This window comes from Bufo gargarizans, chromosome 3, assembly GCF_014858855.1.
Source record: "Bufo gargarizans isolate SCDJY-AF-19 chromosome 3, ASM1485885v1, whole genome shotgun sequence".
NCBI classification, from domain to species: Eukaryota; Metazoa; Chordata; class Amphibia; order Anura; family Bufonidae; genus Bufo; species Bufo gargarizans.
Window position 1 is genome coordinate 460,554,820 of NC_058082.1, and position 24,906 is coordinate 460,579,725.

The window sequence follows — 24,906 nt, forward strand, 5'->3', positions numbered from 1 at the left end:
CCTCAAGTGGCGGCTGCACGTGTTACAAAGGGAAAGTAAGAAGCCTGGGAACGTGAGATCACCCATAATGCCATGCAGCCAGCCAATCCACAGATAGCCATGCCCTGTGACGTCGCAGCCGTATAAAACCCTCATCCTGCGCGGTCTCTGCCATTGTTCTGTGAGCTGAGCATAGGGAGAGACTTGGCAAGCGCTCTTGCGTTTGGGACAGTGTTGCTGAAAACAATTGATAAAATAATATTGGAGAAGGGAGAGTGCGGGGAGACTTATGCTGCATCAGTTATATTTATTTATTCCTACATTTACTTATTGCTACATCAAACTAAGATATGTAATTCAATACCAATAGGATGGAAGCGTTTATTATTCCACTGCCAGCGTGCCAACAGTTTCCATCCAGTTTGCACCCCTTAGGAGGGTATAGGTCTTAAAAGTCTTCATATCCTAGAAAAGTCAGCAAGATGCAGAGAGAGGAGGAGCTGGATGTTCCTGATGACATATTCTTATCAATATTAGATGATGTGGAAATGGAGGAAAAGCAGATGGCAGAAGAAGGGCTCCCACCTGTAGAGCAGGAGAGCACTGGGGTTGGAGAAGTGGGTATGCCAGAGCTGATTAATATTCTGTGTTCACTGTCAAATAACCTGCAGGAGATTCCAGGCAAGAATCACAATAATATGCATATTGTCCCCCCACCTAACCAGCCAAACCCCATACCAGCAACAGACCCTGTTTAAAGGTGCCACGTGGCCATTAGCAATGACTATACAGTGCGGTCTTCATTATTAAATTAAAGGCCACTCCGTGTATCCGTACCATAAGGCTGAGTGATTTATAGAGATTTGTGACAAATTAATTTGGAACTAATTCAATTTCTTGGCTAAATTCAGCAAAGTTGCCGAATCAAATTTTTCTAAACTTTGCTTATCTCTAATCATAGGGTTCAGTCAAACTGCAGATGTTCTGTAGCGGCAAGTCTGCAGTGGATCCGGCTGCGATCGCAAGTCGGTTAACAATGCAGGTTTTCTCCAGAATGTGTGGATGAGATTTCTGAAATCTCATCCACTTTGCTGCCACTATATATATTGCAGAATTCCACTGCATTTACACACAACAGGTTTTTTTTTCAGATCTGTGTGTCCAATCTGCAAATCACCAAGCAGGTCCTATTCTTGTCCATATTTGTGGATGAGAATAACCTTTTCTCTTGGTAGAAGTGAGAAAAATACGTGATGCACAAGGATGCTATCTGTATTTTGTGGATCTGTTTTTTGTGGACGGAAATAGACGCAGACATGTTCATGAGACCTCACTCAAATAGCTAATTATAGCCAATCGCAATGATGGGTTGTTAGAATCTAGTAAATCTGTAAAAATGGCCTCACAAAGGGATTCGCAAGTTTTCACCAGTAAACCAGATCTATTAGCTTGTGTGTATCTCACACATTTCCTGACAGCTAATATACCCATAGTAAGGTGCAGGAGCAGCATGGCATGCATAAAGAGGGCATGACTCTAGAGCAGGGGTGCGCAACCTTTTCTGGTTGGGGGCCGCGTTGTGAGCCTGAACCAATTCCAAGGGCCGAAAATAAAACTTAAAGGGGTATTACCAACTGAAATACTATTTTTATGGCATATTGAACATTCAGTATATATAATAAATGTCTAGTTACACTTCTAGTACTCCCATCTAATTGCAAAATACATGAAAGATACATGTGAGCAGTCACAAGACATAGACATACATGTCTGTTACCAGATGATTGGGGGCCACACAGAATAGTATCGAGGGCCGCATGCGGCCCCCGGGCTGCAGGTTGTGCACCCCTGCTCTAGAGCAAGTGCAGCAAGGGTGTAGCTGTAGGTGGTGCCAATTTAGCCGTCACATTGAGGTCCTGGTGCCAAAGGGGGCCCAAAGTCCTCTCTGGCACATGAGAAGACATCAGTATTATACAGGCACATACTAGGTTGGGGCCCAGTTGTGGATTTATCAGTGGGGCCCTATGACCTACAAAGTTCTAGCTCTAAAGTGCAGTAACTAACTCTGGCTTCTATTACTGTTTATGGGTCTGCCTGAAAAAGGGGCAGCTGCATCCTACAGAAATGCCTCCATTACAAAAAATAGCTCAGACTTCACTAAAAGTAGACCTCATACTACAAAAGTTTGAATACTATGGGCCTTGTTTCATAAACTAGTGTAAAGGGTATGATGTTTTGCACATAGGCATTGGGATGGGCTATTACAATCATGTGAAAATCTAAAATACGTTAATTTAAGGTGCCACCCTGTTTTGTAAGCGCATTATTAAATTAAATGTCCTCTTTCTCCCCCGCAGGCAGCATCAGCAGAATATAAGTGCTGTTTGCAGTAGTCCTTTTTAGAGGATTTCTTACAGGATGTTTATTCTTCTGACAGTGGGTGCAGGGAAGCTGGAGCAAATTTGATTTCATAATTCAGTTCTCTAATATCCTACTTAAGTGAACTCCAAACTGGAGAAGGCCACTCGATAAGGCAAGAGACTTGGAGGGCGGGCAAAGGCAGAGGCTGGGAGGAGTAAAGTGAAAAGAAGGCAGAGCAGCCTGGGCACTTACACACTGAACGCCGCCCCTGGGCACTTGCGAGTACTCATTTGCATATGAATTAAACTTCGTTTTTCCTGCTGGTGCAAGTCTAAAGACAAAGACAAAGGTACCATTACAATCCTGTATAGGTGTGCTACAGAGCCATGTAAGCACTGTATATGACCATATGGAGTTGACAGATTCCCTTTAAAGAATAAAAGAAAGTGTCAAGAAAATACAATCCACACATAAGTCAGTCTATGGATGGTATATGATCCTCCTGATAGAGACTCCTTGCAGAGGTCCTCCATTGAATTACTTCACTATGTACACATAAGAGAAATGGTGTCCGAATCGGCTGACTACATAATGATGTCTCTAATGTTCGGGGGAAAGAAGAATCAGGCATATTGAATTTCAAAATGCCTGAGTTTTTGCCAGTGGTTTATATCTCATCTTGAGATCACTTACATACATGCCCGGGGAACCCAAAGAGGGAAGCCATGGAGGAGATGGGAGCTGACAGCTATTGAAATTGTATTGTACTGTTTAATTATCCAATACAGGCTGCAGGAGGTTCAACAGAGCAGATGTGTGGGAGGATGGCAGAAGAACACACACAAGGCAGTTGGCAGGGAAAGACAGCATCATCCTGGACTCACAGATCCAGCATGTACAGTCCTGATCAAAAGTTTAAGATCACATGAAAAATGACAAAAAAATCATATTTAGCATGGCTGGATCTTAACAAGGTTCCAAGTAGAGCTTCAGCATGCAACAAGAAGAAATGGGAGTGAGACAAAACATTTTTTGAGCATTCAATTTAATGAAAACAATGAATAAACTGAAACAGGCTGTTTTTCAGCTGATCAAAAGTTTAGGACCACACAGCCAAAAAAAAAAACTAAACACCCCCAAAACAGAAATCCAACTTCCAAACATGAACTCAGTAATGAGTAGCTCTGCCGTTATTGTTTATCACTTCCAAAATTAGTTTTGGCATGCTTGATGCAAGCGTTTCCATGAGGTGAGTGGGAACATTTCTCCAAGTGGTGAAGACTGCCGCACGAAGGCGATCTACTGTCTGGAACTGTTGTAAATTTTTGTAAACTTCCCTTGCCATCCATCCCCAAAGGTTCTCAATTGGATTTAGATCAGGGGAACACGCAGGATGGGCCAAAAGAGTGATGTTATTCTCCTGGAAGAAGTCCCTTGTCCTGCGGGCATTGTGTACTGTAGTGTTGTCCTGTTGAAAAACCTAGTCGTTACCACACAGACGAGGGCCCTCAGTCATGAGGAATGCTCTCTGCAACATCTGGACATAGCCAGCGGCCGTTTGACGCCCCTGCACTTCATGAAGCTCCATTGTTCCACCCCAGACCATTATGGCGCCCCCTCTACTGTGGCGCGTTGAAAATATCTCTGGTCGGATCTGCTTGTCATGCCAGTAACGTTTGGAAACCATCAGGACCATCAAGTTAAAAAAAAAATCTCATCAGAGAATAAAACTTTCTTCCATCTTTGAATGTCCCATGTTTGGTGCTCTCTTGCAAAGTCCAAACGAGCAGTTCTGTGGCGTTCAAGGAGACAAGGTCTTTGAAGACATTTTTTGTTTTTGAAGCCCTTCAGTCTCAGATGCTGTCTGGTGGTTATGGGGCTGCAGTCAGCCCCAGTAAGGGCCTTAATTTGGGTCGAAGATCGTCCAGTGTCTTGACGGACATCCAATTGGATCCCCTGGCTCAGTGCTGATGAAATTTTTTGGGGTCTTCCACTTGACTTTTTTGTTAAATAACACTCAGGATCATTTAAGAAATTCCAAATGACTTACTGCGTCCCACCTCAGCAGCGATGGCGCGCTGTGAGAGACCCTGCTTTTGCAGTTCAACAACCAGGCCACGTTCAAAAAGGGAGAGTTTTTTTGCCTTTGCCATCACAATCCACATCTTTGCACAGATTTGGCCTTTTAAAGGCATGTGGTCTTAAAATTTGGATCAGCTGAAAGCAGCTGTTTCAGTTTAATAATTATTTTCAATTAAATGAATGCTCCAAAAATGTTTTGTCTCACTCTCATTTCTTCTTGTTGCATGTTGAAGCTTTACTTAGAACCTTTTTAAGGTCCAACAATGTAAAATATGATTTTCTGCCATTTTTCAAGTGGTCTTAAACTTTTGATCAGGACTGTATTACTGGGAGGGACATGCCCATATGAGAAAAGTCTGAAACAAGGAGAAGGTTACATACTGAATGTCAGGGGTATGAAAAGGAATGACGATTGCAGTCTGAAACTTGGTGCAACTTTTTTTATTTTATTTAAGGTAACCACTAGCTTATGTAAAAATCATTTTTTTTAAGGTTGTTTTAGCCAAAGCCAAAGGTGGATCCATCAATGTATCCTTTTTTTTTTTTTTTTTTTTATTCACATTCCTTTAGGACCCATGCATGGGAGATTTTAGCCTTAAGCACTCCAGAGCAAAAGCATTAATATTTTTTTCCTTCCTGATTTACCTCTCCTTGAATATGAAGACTGAGATGCAGGCATTCATTTCAAGACATGAAATTTGATTACATGCAATCATTCCTATAATTGCAAAGGGGAAATTGCATGTATGTGCTCATACCACTCCATGAATTTGAATATACTGGATTTATTAAACAAAGCAACTCCGTCCCTTGATCCCTATCAATCACCTCTATTGCTTCTCATGACTTCAGACTGCAAACTCATTACCTCATTTCTTACTCTTTAATTAACCAAATTTTGTTGACTCTGAAGACATCTGGAATGAAAGGATTGGAAAAAATGCCTCTCAATATTTGGCTTCTGAACAAAACTCTAAATGTAAAAATTTATAATCTTTCTGCATCAGTCACTAATGTATCGCCGTTTTTTCTCTTGACAGAAAATGATTGTGAGTTTGGCCATTGCTGCTTTCTTTGACAGCATCGCTTATGTTATGGTAAGGTTTCACTCTCTTATTCTTGTTTTACACGAGGGGTTATATAGTGGATTCATTAGTCAATCAGTGCCATTAGCTCTCTATTACAAATCAATTTTCAGTGGCCATAAAACCTGACAAAATAGACATCTTACGGCAGGAGTCATCTTCTCTCAGTATCTCGGCAACACTTGCAATTCATCAATGAGTACAGTTTTATTGTCTCTGTACTGTCGCATGGTAGAGGGCCAAGGATAGCACAGGAGAAGTGACGTTTAGTGGTCTCTAAAGAAATAAGGTTTTTATTCTTTTTCCCCAGAGCGAAGTTTTGCCAGACGGTGTTCTTTGCAATTTCCAAGCTTGGTGGCTAACATATTTTGGTAAGTTCTTTGGTATTGGTATTTTATCATTTGAATAATAACGATAATCTTAATTTATATAGCGCAAACATATTCTGCAGCGCTTTACAATCAGAGGGTTCATGTACAAACAGAATCATACATTACTTAGCAACAAACAAGTAAAAAAGTAAAAGAAGAGGAATGAGAGCACTGCTGGCAAGAGTTTATAATCTATGAGGAGATAGCGGTGATACAAAAGGTAAAAAGGTGCTTGTTTTGTAAAATGGTCCGGCTGTCTTAACAAAATAAGGGAGTAGATATAAGGCTGCATGAGCCGGTCACCAGCCGATATCTGTAGTGCTTTTGAAAGCATGGGGTGTGATGGATACTGTTGCATGATGGATCAGGTTCTGAAGAATGATGCTGAAGGGTGGGGAGGTGAATGGAGAAGAGTTGGAATAGGGGATGTGATAGGCCACCCTAAAGAGATATGTTTTTAGGGAGTTCCTAAAACTGTGGATGTTGGAAATTAACCTAGTTGTTTGGAGTAGGCTGTTCCAGAGAACTGGTGCAGCTCTAGAGATGTCTTGAAGTGAGAGGTTTGGATTAAGGTGGATGTTAGTATTAGGGTAGGGTGGTAGACAGAGATGAGTGCAGAGATATAGGAGGGTGCAGCGCTGTGAAAAGTCTTGTGGGTGAGAATGAGCAGTTTAGATTGAATCCTATGATGTATGAGCAACCAATGCAACAACTGGCATTGGATTAGCGGTTCCACAGAAAGATGAGCCTGGCTGCTGCATTTAGGATAGATTGTAGAGAGGGGAGACCCCACTAGCAGGGTTGGACTGGGGTCTTTAGACCCACCAGAGGAAATTATTGTCGGGCCCAACCCCAATATCTTCAATAAAGTCTAATACATTTTGAGTCAAAGAAATCGACCCTAGTGGCAAGTGATGGGCTCCAAAGGCAGCTTGAATGTTAGTTTTTTTGTCCTGGACCTTTGGGGCCCACTATGGTACCAGAACTTTGGCCCACCGGTGAATCCTTTAGTACCCTGTTAGGCCAGACAAACACTGCTAATTAGACAATTAGATTTTGAAACTGAAAATATAAGGAAAAAAAACTAAAAAAAAGTATTTTGCCTTTAATGGGAAGATGTCTTTATTTTAGTGTACAGATTGAACATTAAGGGCTTTGAAGGTTGATAAGTGTAATTAAAGGGGGAAAATTCATTTTTTATTTTAATATGTGGTCTTTATCGAGATCAGAACTACAGTCACATAACCCTGTCCATTTCACATCCACTTCTCTTCCTCTGTCTTCTGGTCCAGAGCGTGTTACCACCACAGGCAGTCAGTAAGCGGTGCTAGAATCCTTCTCCGAGACTATGGACCTTCTGTAAAGGGCACATGCACCATGACTGGGGAAATAATTCTGGCACCGCCTACTGACGGCCCATGGTGATGACGAGAAGGACCAGAACACAGAATAAAAGAAGTGGATGTGGAAAACCCCTGTAAGGGACTTTGCTAAATTGCTCCTGTAGCTAGCTGATAGCACAAAACTGTCAGCACAGGTAGACAGAATTATCTTATGGCAACTTTCTAGCAGTTCATGTAGGATTGTGTTATACTGTATATACAGTATTTGCATCCATTAGCATTCATTACTAGCACTTCTACTAAACTTGCGTTATTGAAACCAAATGTAAATGACACCCCAACTTTTCAGGGATATTGTCTTGTATTTAACATGTCCAAAGGTTTGACTAATAGAAGTACGTACATAAATACAAAGACAAATACATCCTTTTATGCTCCAATAGGAAGCTGATTTGTATATGACTTTCAAGAAGTTTTCTGAGATTTTATTTTTTTAACTGATGACCTATTTTCTGGATAGGTCATCAGTATGTGATCGGTGGGGCTCTGGACCCCCACTTATCAGCTGTTTTCAGAAGGCATCAGCACTCGCAGTAGTGCAGCGGCCTTCTCTCAACTTTGCTTGCATGTTTTAGAGGCTGTGGTGATGGTGGAAGGCATCTAAAGGGTGAAAAACCCTGAAGCGCATGCTTCCGGGTAAGACCGCTATCCCCATGCAGCGATTGGGGATGCTGGTCATTATATCTAATAGGCTAGGTCTCTCTTAAGAGACCCAGCATATTACATTTGCAGTTCCTATGTTGGCTAGAAGGCCAGCACAGGAGAACAGCAATTAGAGAATTACTATACTCCTTATGGGAGTATAGAAATATTCCCTAAAAAACTAAGTAGTGGACATTGTAGCTTCTTAGTGGGGCTACAATAAATATAAAAAAAATATAAGCAACATAGGCATCACCGCATTGAAAAACGCCTGTACCATTAAAATATAAAAATATTTTAACAACACGGTGAATGGCGTAACTGAAAAAAGTATCAAAACAGCAATTTTTTGTTTGCTTCTCTTACCCGAAAAAATTCAATAAAATGTGATCAAAAAGACACACACACTCCAAAATGATATCAATAAAAACTACAGATCTTCCTGCACAAAATGAGCCTCCATTTCTTTTTTAAAGTTTTAATTTCTTTTTTCAGTATTTAAACATATAGGGGGATATTTAGCAAACTGGTGTAAAGTAGAACTGGCTTAGTTGCCCATAGCAACCAATTAGATTCCACCTTTCCTTTTCCAAAGGAGCTGTCTTTTAGGCCGAATGCACACGGACGTGAGCGGTCTGTAGTATCCCGGCCAGGCATCCTGCTGAGAACAGGAGCGCACCGCTTCATTGGTTGCTATGACGCCGTGCGCTTCATGCCGCCGCTGCACTACAGTGATACACTCGTATGATCTATACGAGTGTGTTACTTTAGTGCAGTGGCGGCATGAAGCGCACAGCGTCATAGCAACCAATGACGCCGTGCGCTCCTGCTGTCAGCAGGATGCCAGGCCGGGATACCACAGACCGCTCACGTCCGTGTTCCACGGCCGTGTGCATTCGGCCTTACACAGGTAACGAGTTCAAACAGGTGCAATTAATACAGGTAATGAGTGCAGAGTAGGAGGGCTTCTTAAAGAAAAACTAACAGGTCTATGAGAGACAGAATTCTTGCTGGTTGGTGGGTGAAAAAATACTTATTTCATGCAATAAAATGCAAATTAAGTATTTAAAAATCATACAATGTGATTTTCAGTATTTTTTTTTAGATTCTGTCTCTCACAATCTAAGTGTACCTACGATATAAATTACAGACCTCTCAGTTTTTTGTAGGTTTTGAAAACTGGCAAAATCGCCAATGTATCAAGTATTTATTTTCCCCACTGTAAATGGTGAGCACATATTCCTGCTAGGGGTAATCTAGAATCTGGACTTTGACAGGCCTCCAGTAAAAAGAATATGCACCTGCAGATACAGTGACATTGCTTCATCATATGGCTCTCATGGTTATCTCTGGAGCACTGGGACATTGCTTATTATAGCAGATGCCACATTGCATTATCACAGCTCTGGCTGACTACCATGTGTTATGGGGGAGTGCTATTTCTGTATGTAGAAGTTAGGTGCGGAACATAAAATAGTTATCCATGTATTCATAAATTGTTATAGCATAGACCAGGGGTCCTCAAACTTTTTAAACAGGGGGCCAGTCCCAGCGGTCGGACCCGCACCTATAGGACAATGGGGGCATATCCTAGTGATATGTCCCCATTGTCCAAGATGGGAAAACCCCTTTAACTATTAACAAATTCCTATGCACACTGCACATATCTTATTTTGAAGTGAAAAAACACATTTCCCTACCCCTGAACGTCTCCTTCTCCTTTCTTCTTCTCCGGACTTCCTGTGACGCAGCTGCACATGAGGTTCACAGGTCTGGAAAGAGGTGCGCCTGCGCGGCAAGATGAATAGAACCAATGGCGGATCCAGAGCTCCCCAATACTATACTGCAGAAACAGATAATACCACTGATAATATTAGTGCCACACAGAGCCCCCCATATAAAATACCCCTTCTTCGTGGCCTCAGTAAATGTCCCCATAGTGCCCCCCAATAATGTGCCAGTAAGAGGTGCCCCCATAGATGCCCCCCAATCATGTGCTAATGAAAAGTGCCTCTCCCCCCACTCATGTACCAGTAATAAGTGCCACTCTCCTCTCCCCCCACTCATGTGCCAGTCTTCTCTATGCTGCCAACCCCCCCATGTGCCATTAATAAGTGCCAATCCCCCCCACCCATCATGTGCCAGTCTCATCTCTGCTGCCTCCCCCCCATGTGCCAATAATAAGTGCCAATTCCCCCCCCCCCCCATCATGTGCCAGTCTCCTCTCTGCTGCCACCAGCCCATGTGCCAGTAATCAGTGCTAATTCTCCCCCCCCATCATGTGCCAGTCTCCTCTCTGCTGCCACCCCCCCATGTTCCAGTAATACGTGCCAATTCTCCCCCCCATCATGTACCAGTCTCCTCTCTGCTGCCACCCCCCTATGTGCCAGTAATAAGTGCCAATTTCCCCCCCATCATGTGCCAGTCTCCTCTCTGCTGCCACCCCCCACGTGCCAGTAATACGTGCCAATTCTCCCCCCCCCCATCATGTACCAGTCTCCTTTTTGCTGCCACCCCCCCCCCATGTGCCAGTAATAAGTGTGGCAGAAAATTGGCCGATTTTAATAAAATTAAAAAAAAACACTCATAGTTACCTCCTGCGATGCGGTCCAATGCAGGCCTCTTCTGGCCTGTGTCCTGCTCAGGTGGCGCAATGACGTCATCGCGCCGCCTGAACTGGCCTCTGATAGGCTGCGGGCCTTGTGCCGGCAGCCTATCAGAGGAACAGGGAAGAGAGACGCATCTCCCTCCCCTACCACAGCACAGCAATCTGTATCGCTGTCCTGAGGACGGCGATACAGATCACTATGGAGATGAGCGCAATGGAAGCGCAGCACTCATCTCCTGCTGTGCCCTGCAGCCGCCACCACTGCCTACAGAACTTCTGAAATGGCCAAAACACCCGGCGGGCCGGATCAGTGTCCTCTGTGGGCCGCATGTGGCCTGCGGGCCATAGTTTGAGGACCCCTGGCATAGACGGTGCATACTATATCTGGTTGTAATATTAGCAGCTGTAATACAATATATAAGAGTAAATTAATGCTATAATGCACTACAATTTATACCACAAGCGTCTTTTGGGGGAATTTATTATAGACCAGCATTTTATGCTGGTCTATGATATCCCCTTGAACTGCCGGAGGCTGCGTCTAACTTATGACGATGCTCATGTAATGTATTTCTTTTACCTTTATGGCTCCCATCTCCCATTCTGGGCTATAGTAACATGACCATGTCCATGCAGCTCTTATTTCCTGTGATGTTATGTCCAAGATTGAGTCAAAGCAGCAACAGGAGCAAAGATAGGGTAGTGTCTATGTAACTAGCTGTGTGGGAGGAGCTATAAACTAGCTGGGCATGGTTAGGGGCAGTGATATGGGAGTGTCTATGTAACTAGCTGTGTGGGAGGAGCTATAAACTAGCTGGGTGTGGTTAGGGGCAGTGCTGGAGCTGTGGCAGAGAAAGGAGAAGTGCATCATGGGTTTGGTTGGATACAGCAACAGGAAGTGCTACATACAGGATGGGAATAAACCAGATGGATTTTTTACAAGAGAGTCCAAATTGTGAAAAAATGCATGAAGATGTACCTGAGGTAAGCAACTACATAAGCCTATCTGTTGAAAACCTTTGTAATCCCAGAAAATCCCTTCAAATGGTATGTGTCATTTTTGTTCCAAAATGTTGTGCTGATATATCTTTATAATGGTCTGATTAATATAATTATGTTGCTTCGTCACCACTAGGGGGAGCATAGCAGCTTTCTGTACACTGTATGCATCTATGCAGAAAGCTCCTACATTTGTTCTAGCGGTAGCTACAGGTTGCATGAGCTGTAATATGCTCCTCTATGTCTATGCAGTGGATTTAGATGCATTATGAAATTGATCAACACAGCACGTTAACCCAAAACGACATGGTGATAAAAAAGCCGACCTTAAATTTAAGTCTTAGGCAGTCATCAAGTGAGAATGAGTTCCAAAGCAGGAAAAATTGTGACTTCTCGATTTGTAAATGAGCACTTGCAAGTTATTAGAATTTATCTTGCAGATGATATAAAATGACACCACATCCTTTTGCTCCGCTAGATGATGCATATTCACTGTGTATCAGGAGCTATTGTGATGGTGTTATCATTGAAGTGCAAGGTCACATTTTCTAAGCCAGTGCTTCATTTTTTATTCTTTTATAGTAAACAGACTGAATCTAGTTATGTACGTGCACGTCAGTTTCTCTGCCGCTTCAAGGTTGTCACTTTTTCACTATTAGCAGATCTTTAGTTCCATATTAATTGACAGATTCCTATTTGCAGTGGAAACACTAACCCATCTATCTTGTAAAGTCGTTAATCTGTTCCTGTAGGGAAACTCAAATTAAGAATGTTAATTTACACCCTATATATATTGAATTTCCAATTTGATTTCCAGCCTCTCGTGTAGCAGGTCGAGTTGAGTGGCCTCAGATTGTGCTCAGCCAAGTGTGTCTGCGTATTGTGAGCCGACCACCGGGGACTGTTAAAAACATGCGTGAAAGGCAAACATTAAAATTCAACTTACTCGGAAGCAGACTCCAATGACAAAGCGATAGAAGATTTATATAGCGGCATGCTACTGAAAATGAATTTGAGGTGAAAGAAAAACAAATGTTAACCGGAATCCTCGCTTGTACATCACATTCTCCGCAAAAGCACAACATGTTCATCATGCTTTGTGCAGCAATATGTCTGGCATGCAAAGTAGAAGACAAACTGTCACAAAAGCGAGCTATATGCATATTACTTTTTTGTTTGCAGTTCTTCATTCAGCCCTTATGCTCCAGCAGCCGGCTGTTGCCATAGACAGGTATGAAGAGGACATTATGATGCTAGCGCCAGATCTTTGCTTTGCACTGATGTTTCTGGCCTCCATGCATCAGCTGGCAACTACACTGAGACTATTCCAAGAAGTAGCAGCCTGGTGGCTCCCCTGTAGTAAAGACCAGATCCCTGTACAGGGGTTAAAGGGTGAAAACCAGGGGACCGCAAGAACAATGCCCTCAGGAATAGCCCAAAGTCATAGTAACATTGTTTACAGTTCAGCCTATTATCCTGAAAGTTGATCCAGAGGAAGGCAAAAAAAAAAACTGTGAGGTAGAAGCCAATTTTCCTCATTTCAGGGGAAAACAATCAGAATAACTCCCTGGATCAATGACTTCTCCAGAAATCTAATAACTCTAACCATTGTCCATAGCAAATAATGCCCTATATTTTTAGAACTTTTTAGTTACTGCAAGGTCTTGACATTCTGTGCTCTTCGTGTACCTTACACTGTACAACATAGACTTTCTTAACACAAGACTACATGATTGCTAAGAAAAAGAAAAATCAGAATTTGAGGCCATTCTTGGGGTAATAGTTTTTTTCAGTTGTGGTTTTGTGGTTAAGTAACAGGACTGAATTCAACTTGTCCAGTAAGATATTTGCATTCTTCTGAAAGCTCTGCTGGTCAGAGATACCATTCAATACTTTTTATGAAGTGAACCGACAGTAGCAAAATGCCTGGAGCACAACATGCAACTATGGGTGGTACAGCTCTCTTTTAGGCCTCTTGCACATGGGCGTTTTGTTCGGCTGTTCCGTGCATTGCGGTCCCCAATCCACGGGCACCATTCGTATGGCTGCCACGACGGATCCAGACCCATTCCAATTAAACCAGTAAGAAAACTGGATTAGCTTTTCTAGACAAAGGTGTTAGATTTAAAGATAAAACACATTTATCAAACATGCAGCATTTTCAAAATGTGGCATAAAGGCTGCCAACACAGACTGGAGCAAAACTCACTTCAAATGTTTTCCTCATGATAAATTCTCCCCATTGTCTTGAAGTACTTTCCGCTTGAGCATTGACACTTCTTCTTCCTATCCCAGAAAGGTCCTAGAGGCTGTGTTCCTCTTATAATTGGCGCTAATATGTCAGCCCCATTACAGGAGACATCATCAATAGGAAAAAATGTAATGTTAAAATGCCAACACTACTTTACTTGTCCATTCACTTAAATTGGAGCAACACTACAGTAACCAGCTCCGGGGACTACCTGCAGTGCAGTACCTGCTCTGGGGACTACCTGCAGTGCAAGACCTACCTTGAAATAGCTGTTCGGTGGGGATGTCGTCATCAACAACAAAACTCTGTGATGTCAGAATTCAGAAAACAGATGCAGTTGATCAAGGGCTCATTCACACAATCGCATTTATGCGTCTGCATCTCTTCCGCAATTTTTCAGAACAGATGTGGACGCATTAATTTCAATGGGGCCGCAAAAGATGTGCTGTCTGCATCCGTACTTCCATTCTGCGACCCTGCAAAAACGATACAGCATGTCCTATTAATGTCCACTATCATAGGGATGGCCGTGTGCGTTCTACAAAATGTGGAACACACACTGCCAGTATCCGTGTTTTGCGGATACGCAGTTTGCGTACTGCAAAACAGATACGGTCTTCTGAATGAATGAAGAGAATGAGGCCTTACCATTTGCATTACCCATATATTTCTATGCTGATGGTGCTCTTATTTAAATTGGTAGGACTGGAATGAGCATGAGCCCCTTCAATGTAACTATGCTAGGGTTCCCCATTCACCTGACACTATGAGGGGTCTTCAAATAAAAAAATAAAAAAAAACTCTATTATGAATTTCAAAAATAAATGACTACTTTTCTGCATGGTCACCTTCCTTTGTGATGAATTTTTCCCAGTCGTACCAACTTTTCAATGCCATTAGAAAAAAATTGTTTAGTTGAGAGTGTAGTCACTGATGCACCACCGCTTTTACATCATCATCACATGAAAATCTCCTTCAAGCAGTCCAAAAAGGTGGAAAACAGACAGTGCTAAATTCGGACTATAGGATGGGTGTTCCATAACCCCCCAGTCAAGTTGTCATGAATTAGGCAGATCCAACGCTCGCATTCAGCTATCTTGAAACCTCTTCTTCTGTTTTTGTGAATCAGTTCCAGGGTTCTATATTCATTCCTCATGGTCATGGCTGTAGTTGGATGTTCAGCATGCTCTACATCTGTCACACTAGTACAGCCATTTTCAAACATTTCAATCCACTCATAGATGACTCTATGAGAGAGAACTTTATCCTCATACTGAGCACACATGCGGAGATGAATTTGTACTACCGCCACACCTTCTGTACACAAAAATATATATAATACAACGCTGTTCCCCTTTGGTGCAATTTATAAGTTTCGCAGTCATCTTCACCACAGTATGACATCTCCTATACTAAACTGCAAGGTCAGCCGGCTTACCAGACAGACTAGTCACATGACACTTTTAGACACGACCAATTACTACTCCCCCGCCCCCATTGTTTCTAACAAAAATATGAAAAAGAAGACCCAAAGAGGAAGGGAGATGCAGCATAGGGTCAGCATGCCTACATAGTACTGACATTGAAGATTAGCATCAAACCTGTTTTTTCAGCTCTGTACAGCATCCTGTATACATCTAAAGCTCCAACCTTTCGAGGATAAATATAACTCACACGAATGGAAATAAAGTGTAGTGCAAGAAATGTAATGAATTATTTTAGGGCAAGTGTGAAGTTGAAGTGTTTGTGTGCCAGCTTGAATTATGCAGAGCTCTCTCTCGCAGAAAGCTCCTGGCTCCGAAGCCTTGCTCGAATGTGTGGGAATACCTAGTTAATTAAGTTTCAGAGCACAACAGGGGGCAAGACTTTAATCAAGTAATCTTCTCTGCATTAGAAAAACCTAAAGGATAGACAGATGTGTGTGTTTCTCATATTCCCCAGTTATGTACCTACTGGAAAAACTCCTTATTTGGGTGTTTAAAAAACAAAATTTCAGCCCTAATCCCAGGGGAGACATCTTGTAGTTGTAAACCACACAACAGCTGGTTGTTTAAAGCCCCGAACAGCAGTTTCATGATTAATCCACCTCTTTGAAATGCTGAACCACCAAAATGAAGCATCTATCACTCATTTTATGGAATGAAATCTGTGATTTCTTGAGATCCTCACTGCTTTCAATGCCCATAGTAGAAGCTCTTAACCCTTTTTGGACCCCTGAAATCTATATCGACCCTTTCGTAGAATGATGTTTTCGTAAACAGTATTTAAAGGGGTTCTCTGGGAATGAAGAACATAAAATTAGTGAAAATACTTAAGTAGAAAAAACAAGCCATTATAACTAATGAAAAGTATTTGTGAATATATTTGTAAAAAGTAATGTTTAAGTATTTTCATTTTCTTAATTCCTGGAGAGCCCCTTAATCCTGTAATAATTAGTCACGGTCATATTGGTGTTTGACCGTGACGCGGTTGCCATGCAGACTGGTTGCTGGTGGCAAAGTGTTGGCAGTTTGCATGTGCACTTCCCCTTTAAGGTTTGCCTTCCTGCTGTTTGGTGAGCAAGGGGTTAATCTTCTTGCTAGTAGGCATTAAGATGTTTCCTGGGTGTGGCCGCGGGCTTGATATATACAGACGTGGACAAAATTGTTGGTACCCTTTGGTCAATGAAAGAAAAAGTCACAATGGTCACAGAAATAACTTTAATCTGACAAAAGTAATAATAAATTAAAATTCTATAAATGTTAACCAATGAAAGTCAGACATTGTTTTTCAACCATGCTTCAACAGAATTATGTAAAAAAATAAACTCATGAAACAGGCATGGACAAAAATGATGGTACCCCTAGAAAACACAGAACATAATGTGACCAAAGGGACATGTTAATTCAAGGTGTGTCCACTAATTAGCATCACAGGTGTCTACAACCTTGTAATCAGCCATTGGGCCTATATATATGGCTCCAGGTAATCACTGTGTTGTTTGGTGATATGGTGTGTACCACACTCGACATGGACCAGAGGAAGCAAAGGAAAGAGCTGTCTCAAGAGATCAGAAAGAAAATTATAGACAAGCATGTTAAAGGTAAAGGCTATAAGACCATCTCCAAGCAACTAGATGTTCCTGTGAGTACAGTTGCACATATTATTCATAAGTTTAAGATCCATGGGACTGTAGCCAACCTCCCTGGACGTGGCCGCAGGAGGAAAATTGATGACAAATCTAAGAGACGGATAATCCGAATGGTAACAAAAGAGCCTAGAAAGACTTCTAAAGAGATTCAAGGTGAACTTCATGCTCAAGGAACATCAGTGTCAGATCGCACCATCCGTCGTTGTTTGAGCCAAAGTGGACTACATGGGAGACGACCAAGGAGGACACCATTGTTGAAAACGAATCATAAAAAAGCAAGACTGGAATATGCCAAACTACATGTTGACAAGCCACAAAGCTTCTGGGAGAATGTCCTGTGGACAGATGAGACAAAAATCGAAGTTTTTGCCAAGGCACATCAGCTGTATGTTCACAGACGAAAAAATGAAGCATATCAAGAAAAGAACACTGTCCCTACTGTGAAACATGGAGGAGGCTCTGTTATGTTCTGGGGCTGCTTTGCTGCGTCTGGCACAGGGTGTCTTGAATCTGTGCAGGGTACAATGAAATCTCAAGACTATCAAGGAATTCTAGAGAGAAATGTACTAGCCAGTGTCAGAAAGCTTGGTCTCAGTCGCAGGTCATGGGTCTTGCAACAGGACAATGACCCAAAACACACCGCTAAAAACACCCAAGAATGGCTAAGAGGAAAAAATTGGACTATTCTAAAGTGGCCTTCTATGAGCCCTGACCTCAATCCTATTGAGCATCTTTGGAAGGAGCTGAAACATGCAGTCTGGAAAAGGCACCCTTCAAACCGGACACAACTGGAGCAGTTTGCTCATGAGGAGTGGGCCAAAATACCTGCTGAGAGGTGCAGATGTCTCATTGACAGTTACAGGAAGCGTTTGATTGCAGTGATTGCCTCAAAAGGTTGCGCAACAAAATATTAAGTTAGGGGTACCATCATTTTTGTCCATGCCTGTTTCATGAGTTTATTTTTTTACATAATTCTGTTGAAGCATGGTTGAAAAACAATGTCTGACTTTCATTGGTTAACATTTATAGAATTTTAATTTATTATTACTTTTGTCAGATTAAAGTTATTTCTGTGACCATTGTGACTTTTTCTTTCATTGACCAAAGGGTACCAACAATTTTGTCCACGTCTGTACCTGTGGCTTTCTGGCTGGGTGCAGTTGTACTACAGCCTTGCTTGGTGTTGGAGCTTAGCTCCTTGCCTGGATGTTTCTGCCCAGTCCTTGAGGGCCATCCTATAGAACATAAATTGTCCTCCCTTATGTACCCTCCATGTACCTTTACCCTCACTTGTATGTGTGGTGTGGGTTTATGTTCAGGGTTTGTTGTACGTATTGTTTGTTGTTACATGTCTGGGATGTTGTTGGTGTTTGTCCCTGCATGTGTGCAAGACGTTTCCCTGTGTGTGTTGTCCCTCCGTACGGGGGCTGGTTTCCCGGAGGGGTGAACCATGTCTGGATGCAGTGCTGCCGTTGCTGCTGTTGCACCTTGCTGTATGGGGCCCAGGCAGTATCAGGTGTGCTGGATTCCAGTGTGTGGTGGTGTTTGTACGGTGTCCTATTTTGGTGTGTGGGCACCTGTACTTATGCACGTGGTGTCTGCGGCAGGTAAGTGTGTTTCTGGTGTTCTCACCTGCCGACTCTGTTGATGTATTCAGTCGTCCACTTTGCCCTGCAGATAGGCCTGTGGAGACTCTGGTTCATCCTGGTTGTCTCTTGTCCCTGTCTCCTAACCTCAGGGATATTCAGGGATTTAAGGATTCTGAGGTTTCCAGTGTATGGGCCCTCCTACCTTAAGGGTCGGCTCATAAAGTTAGGAGAACAGGGCCAGGTTTAGGGATGCTATAGGAGGTGACCATCTCCCATTTCTTGGTAGCCTGGTCTAGCTGCTACCCCAATCCTTTTTACATTGTATGGTGGAGGGGTTTCCCCACTCCCCACCGTGACATAAATATAACGTTATTGAGTTATGTAGCACTGACATGTCCTGCAATGCTTTACAGAGATTGACATACCAGTCCTTTTCCCCTATTGGCCTCACAATCAGGGCCACTGGTGGTACTGCGGTCATGGGCCCAGAACAGCTGGGGTGCCACTTTAGGTCTGTAACATTATTAGCCTGATTGGTATCAGTGAATACTAATGAAGCTGTGTGGCCCTTCTGTTCCATATGGGTTGGGGAGGGCCCTCTCATGGCACATTTACCAAACTAATTACTGTACAGGTCTCTGTTGGGAATTGTGCCTAGAACTGCTGTATGGCAGGCAGCAAGTTTACCAGTACACTATAGAACTGCACTGCTTAAAAAAAATGCTAATGAACAGTGTTACTATTTTTTTCACAGGTATAATATTAAGTAAATTGTATTTCTGTTTAGTAGGTCTTTAGAATCTTTTACTTTCCAGAATTTATTTTGTAGTAAAAGTTTAATTTTTCAGCAAAATTAATGTTACAAAAAGAAAATAGTAGTGTGAAAGTCCTTACAATAAATGTATTCTTGTAGCATGCTTTTAAATATCATAAAACAGTAATTGGTATCCCTGTAATTATAATGATCACTAAATACTCGTAAATAAAAATAGCACAATAATTATTTTTTCCTTCATTTAACCAATAATAAAAATCTTACCAGTACTTATCTATATTGCAAAATGACATGAGGCACAAAAAAGTTATGGCTATGAATGTGAGAAAGTTAATACAAAAAGGTTATGCCTAAAAAATGTGAACAAAAGGTTCAAACAAAACCTCTCTTACAAGCCAACTCTACACCAATATAAATACCTACAAAAAGACACTTGAGTCTAAATGGCTTAAATATAAAAATGTCTTTATTACATGATTAAATGTGACATAACATGGTTATCAGAGATAAAAACTACAGTAGAAAAGGTACGATTCCCCTGAGGGGCGGTATGGTACTACAATGGTATTCTATATATAGTGTAACAAGGGGAGTCCATAATATGAAGTCAACAATAGATAAATTCCCTATATCATAAATAGATACTCACTACCTATTAGTAAAGTGCAAGTGCGAGGACAAAAAGATCAAACAGGTATCTAATTCAAAAGAAGAGGGGCTCCCACCCAGATAGCACAATCCAACTAATAAACAACATACCCATCATAAAATGAAGACCCTCAGTAGAACCTCACACTCTAACGCACGTTTCGGCAAAGTCTTCCTCTGGGGGCGCAGCTCTCCTAGAAAGTGTGTATATACATAGCTCACCAATCAAAAAATTGTATCTGAATAATAAAAATTGCCTACGGATGTGTAGTGGCGGCATGAGACGCGTATGTATCTCCCCCAGCATGATGTGCCGCCTCTGCCTCAAACCGGAAGTGCGTCATGGTCACGTGATGGCCACTCACGCCACCGCAAGCGTCCTCCTGTTACTAAGTACAGGTACACATAGGAGAGTGAAGATCAGTGTTTATCAAGCGTCCCATCAGTGTATCAAGAGTGTCATTATATATCAATGTGATAATAAAAGGATATGCAGTGGATATAAAAAAAAAACCCTGTTAAAATGTCAGGTTTCTGTTATGTAAAAAAATGAGACAAAGATAAATCATTTTAGAACTTTTTCCACCTTTAATGTGACCTATCAACTGTACAACTCAATTGAAAAACAAACTGAAATCTTTTAGGTAAACGGAAGAAAAAATATAAAAATAAAATAATATGGTTGCTTTGTTGAAGCACCTTTTGATTTTATTACAGCACTCAGTCTTTTTGGGTATGAGTCTATAAGCATGACACATTTTGACTTGGCAAGATTTGCCCACTCTTTTTTGCAAAAACACTACAAATCTGTCAGATTGCGAGGGCATCTCCTGTGCACAGCCCTCTTCAGATCACCCCACAGATTTTCAATCAGATTCAGGTCTGGCCTCTGGCTAGGCCATTCCAAAACTTTTATCTTCTTCTGGTGAAGCCATTCCTTTGTTGATTTAGATGTATGCTTTGGGTCGTTGTCATGCTGAAAGATAAAGTTCCTCTTCATGTTCAGCTTTCTAGCAGAAGCCTGAAGGTTTTGTCCCAATACTGACTGGTATTTGGAACTGTTCATAATTCCCTCTAGCTTAACTAAGGCCCCAGTTCCAGCTGAAGAAAAACAGCCCCAAAGCATGATGCTGCCACTGCCATGCTTCACTGTGGGTATGGTGTTCTTTTGGTGATGTGCAGTGTTGTTTTTGCGCCAAACATATCTTTTGGAATTATGGCAAAAAAGTTCAACCTTGGTTTCATTAGACCATAACACCTTTTCCCACATGCTTTTGGGTGACTTCAGATGTGTTTTTGCAAAATGTAGCCTGGCTTGGGCAAATGTTTTTGTTCATAAGAAAAGGCTTTCATCTTGCCACTCTACCCCATAGCCCAGACATATGAAGAATACGGGAGATTGTTGTCACATGTACCACACAGCCAGTACTTGCCAGATATTTGTTCAGCTCCTTTAATGTTGCTGTAGGCCTCTTGGTAGCCTCCCAGACCAGTTTTCTTCTCGTCTTTTCATCAATTTTGGAGGAACGTCCAGTTCTTGGTAATGTCACTGTTGTGCCATACTTTCTCCACTTGATGATGTCTTCACTGTGTTCCATGGTATACCTAATGCCTTGGAAATTCTTTTGTACCCTTCCCCTGACTGATACCTTTTAACAGTGAAATCCCTCTGATGCTTTGGAAGCGCTCTGTGGACCATGGCTTTTGCTGTGGGATGCGATTAAGAAAATTTCAGGAAAGACCAACTAGAGCAGCTGAACTTTATATGGGGTTAATCAGAGGCACTTTAAATGATGGCAGGTGTATGCTGACTCCTATTTAACATGATTTTGAATGTGATTGCTTAATTCTGAACACAGCTGCATCCCCAGTTATAAGAGGGTGTGCTCAGTTATGCAACCACATTATTTTAGTTTTTTTAGTTTTCTTCCCTCCACCTAAAATATTTCACTTTGTTTTTCAATTAAGTGGTACAGTTTATAGGTCACATTAAAGGTGGAAAAAGTTCTAAAATGATTTATCTTTGTCTCATTTCTTTTTGCAGCACAGAAACCTGACATTTTAACAGGGGTGTGTAGACTTTTTATATCCACTGTATATATCACACAGGTCTCACAGTAATATAATTTTGCATATGTGCATTACAACGGGGAGAGTATATTGAAGTGTTATAAAAATAAAGTGCTAGTGCATTAGAAGTATATAATAAATATGCCAATAAATAATCACAAAAAATAAGTAATTGATAAGAAAAACATACACAGGTATATAAATGCATATACAAGTGAGAAAAAAATATATACATAAAGAATAAAGTGACAAAGTGCAATAGCATATAAACTAATCAATTAAGCAAAACGTGTAAAGTGACAGCGCAAATACATATAAACAATCAATTGAGCAAAACGTATAAATGATATGTACACTAGTAAATACAAAATAGAAATTCACATAATTTCATATCAAGTTAAAGTGAAAAATAAATATATGTAAAAATGAAAAAATATACGTGAAAATGTGAAAAATTTAATTAAATCATAAAAATAATAAAAATACAATAATATTTTAAAATATAATGAAAAATTAATAACGCACCAAAAATAACTATAGTAAGTACTTAGTGCACCAAAAATAAAATAAAAATTATAAGAATGCCAGGGATTAATAAAGGCCTTCAAAAGACAACTCCTGCTGATGGACAAAAATACAGGCATGACAAGCTCATAAAGTTCTAATCAGGTATGCTATAGACACTAAAGAAGACAAAAGAAAGCAAATATTAGAATACAAAAAAAAAAAAACATGTAAAACACAAATTAAAATATATATATAGGATGCCTAAGGATCAACTAAATTAAAATAATGATATCTAAATAATAACCTCAGAGAAATGGAGCAAAACTTAGAACATCATTTAAGCCTTTGGGTTGCATTGTATACAGGGTCCAAATCCATTTTGTCTCTCGTTGTGCCAGTTCTTTCTTAACATTTCCTCCTCTACATGGTCAATTCCACGAACCATCAAGAGAAAATGCTTAGGGATTGGTTTCAAATTGATTAGATCTTCTTTTTCTTTTGCCTTATCAATGTCACAAACATGTTCCCTGACACATATCTTCAATTCTCTCGTGGTCAGACCAATATAATTCTTAGGGCATGGACATGTTGCATAATAAATTACAGCTTTAGTGGCAATACTGTGAGTAATTTGAAACGTTTTCCTTTTAGCTGAATCAATAAAGTCCGTAGCTCGTGTTATGTTCGGACACACAACACATTTGCCGCAGGGAATACATCCCTTTGGTCCAAACAATTCACCACCTTTTTTTTGGGTGATAATATGATTTGACCATATGGTCCCTAAGATTTCCGAATCTCCTAGCTACAATAGCTGGATAGGGGGTCAGATATTTGGCCAAAATGGGGTCTGCCCTTAAAATAGGTTGTGTCTTTTAAGTCCCCGTTGTAATGCACATATGTAAAATTATATTACTGTGATGCCTGTGTGAGATATATATATATATATATATATCCTTTTATTATCACATTAATATATAATGACCACTCTTGCTACACTGACGCAGGCAGCACATAATGCTGGGGGAGATACATACGTGTCTCATGCCGCCACTACACATCCGTAGGCAATTTTCATTATTCTGATACAATCTTTTGATTGGTGAGCTATGTATATACACACTTTCAAGGAGAGCCACTCCCCCAGAGGAATGGCTTCGCCGAAACATGTGTTGAGGTGTACGGTTCTCCTGAGGGTATTCTTTATATGATGGGTATGTAGCCTATGTTATTTGTTGTTTATTAGTTGGATTGTGTTATCTGGGTGGGAGCCCCTCTTCTTTTGAATTAGATACCTGTTTGACCCTTTTGTCCTCGCACTTGCACTTTACTAATAGGTAGTGAGTATCTATTTATGATATACGAGATATTTCTATTGTTGACTTTATATTATGGACTCCCCTTGTTACAATATATATATATAGAATACCATTGTAGTGCCCTCAGGGGAACCGTACCTTTTCTACTGTAGTTTGTATGTCACATTTTAATCATGTAATAAAGATTTTTTTATATTTAAGCCATTTAGACTCTAGTGTCTTTTTTTAGGTATTTATGTATGTGAGAAAGGCATGTATGGGGCCCAAACAGTATGCCTGTATAGGGCCCTGAATTTCCCGATGGCGTCACTGCTCACAATCTAATTTGCAAATTAAAAAGGAAACAGAGGAAATCCACATAGAAAGAACATAAAAACTCCAGACAGATGTCTTTGGTCAGATTTAAACCATGTACCAAATGCCCTGTTATGTTAATACAAATGTGGTATGTTGCTTACATTTTCCAGCCTCCTGTCTTACTTTTGGACAATTTGTCCATGTCAGTATGTAGTTATAATCAATTTATAAGGCTAGTTTCACACTAGTGTTCAAGAGATCCGTCAGGTCTCCCTGGATCCGACATTGCTGTAGGCTACATGAAGGCCTTCCGGTTCCATTTACTATAATGGGAACTGGTGGAGATCCCCACGGCAGTATTTGTCTGGCTGATTCTCTGCATATTTGCTGGGTTGTGGTCGGATCTCAGCTGGTCCCCTTTACAGTTAATTGAGTCACACCGCAATCATGTAGCTTCTGGAAGTGCCAGATCCAGAGAGACCCCTGCAGGGTGTTCCCTGCCAGAACAGCCCGAAAGAGTTCCCAAATGCTAGTGTGAAACTAGTGTGAATCAGATTCCAACTTAGGAATCTGATTGGTCGCTATAAGCTACTAAGCCACTTCTATTTACACCAGTTTGATAAATCTCCCCCCTTAAAGGGGTTGTCTCACTTCAGTTAGTGGCACTTATTATGTAGAGAAAGTTAATACAAGGCACTTACTAATGTATTGTTATTATATATTGCCTCCTTTGCAGGCTTGATCCATTTTTCCCTCATATTATACTCTGCTTGTTTCCATGGTTACAGTC

General features: G+C 41.1%; 1 protein-coding gene across 3 annotated transcripts in view; it reads left to right on the top strand.

The window, feature by feature from the left end:
• Positions 1-24,906, top strand: part of LOC122930336 (cyclic AMP receptor-like protein A) — a 600,516-nt gene that overhangs the window by 80,540 nt on the left and 495,070 nt on the right. For all 3 annotated transcript variants that reach the window (XM_044283622.1, XM_044283621.1, XM_044283623.1), the window contains 2 exons: positions 5,463-5,519; positions 5,818-5,878. In XM_044283622.1, coding sequence (XP_044139557.1) covers positions 5,463-5,519; positions 5,818-5,878 — 118 coding nt within the window. The remainder of the gene's footprint in view (positions 1-5,462; positions 5,520-5,817; positions 5,879-24,906) is intronic.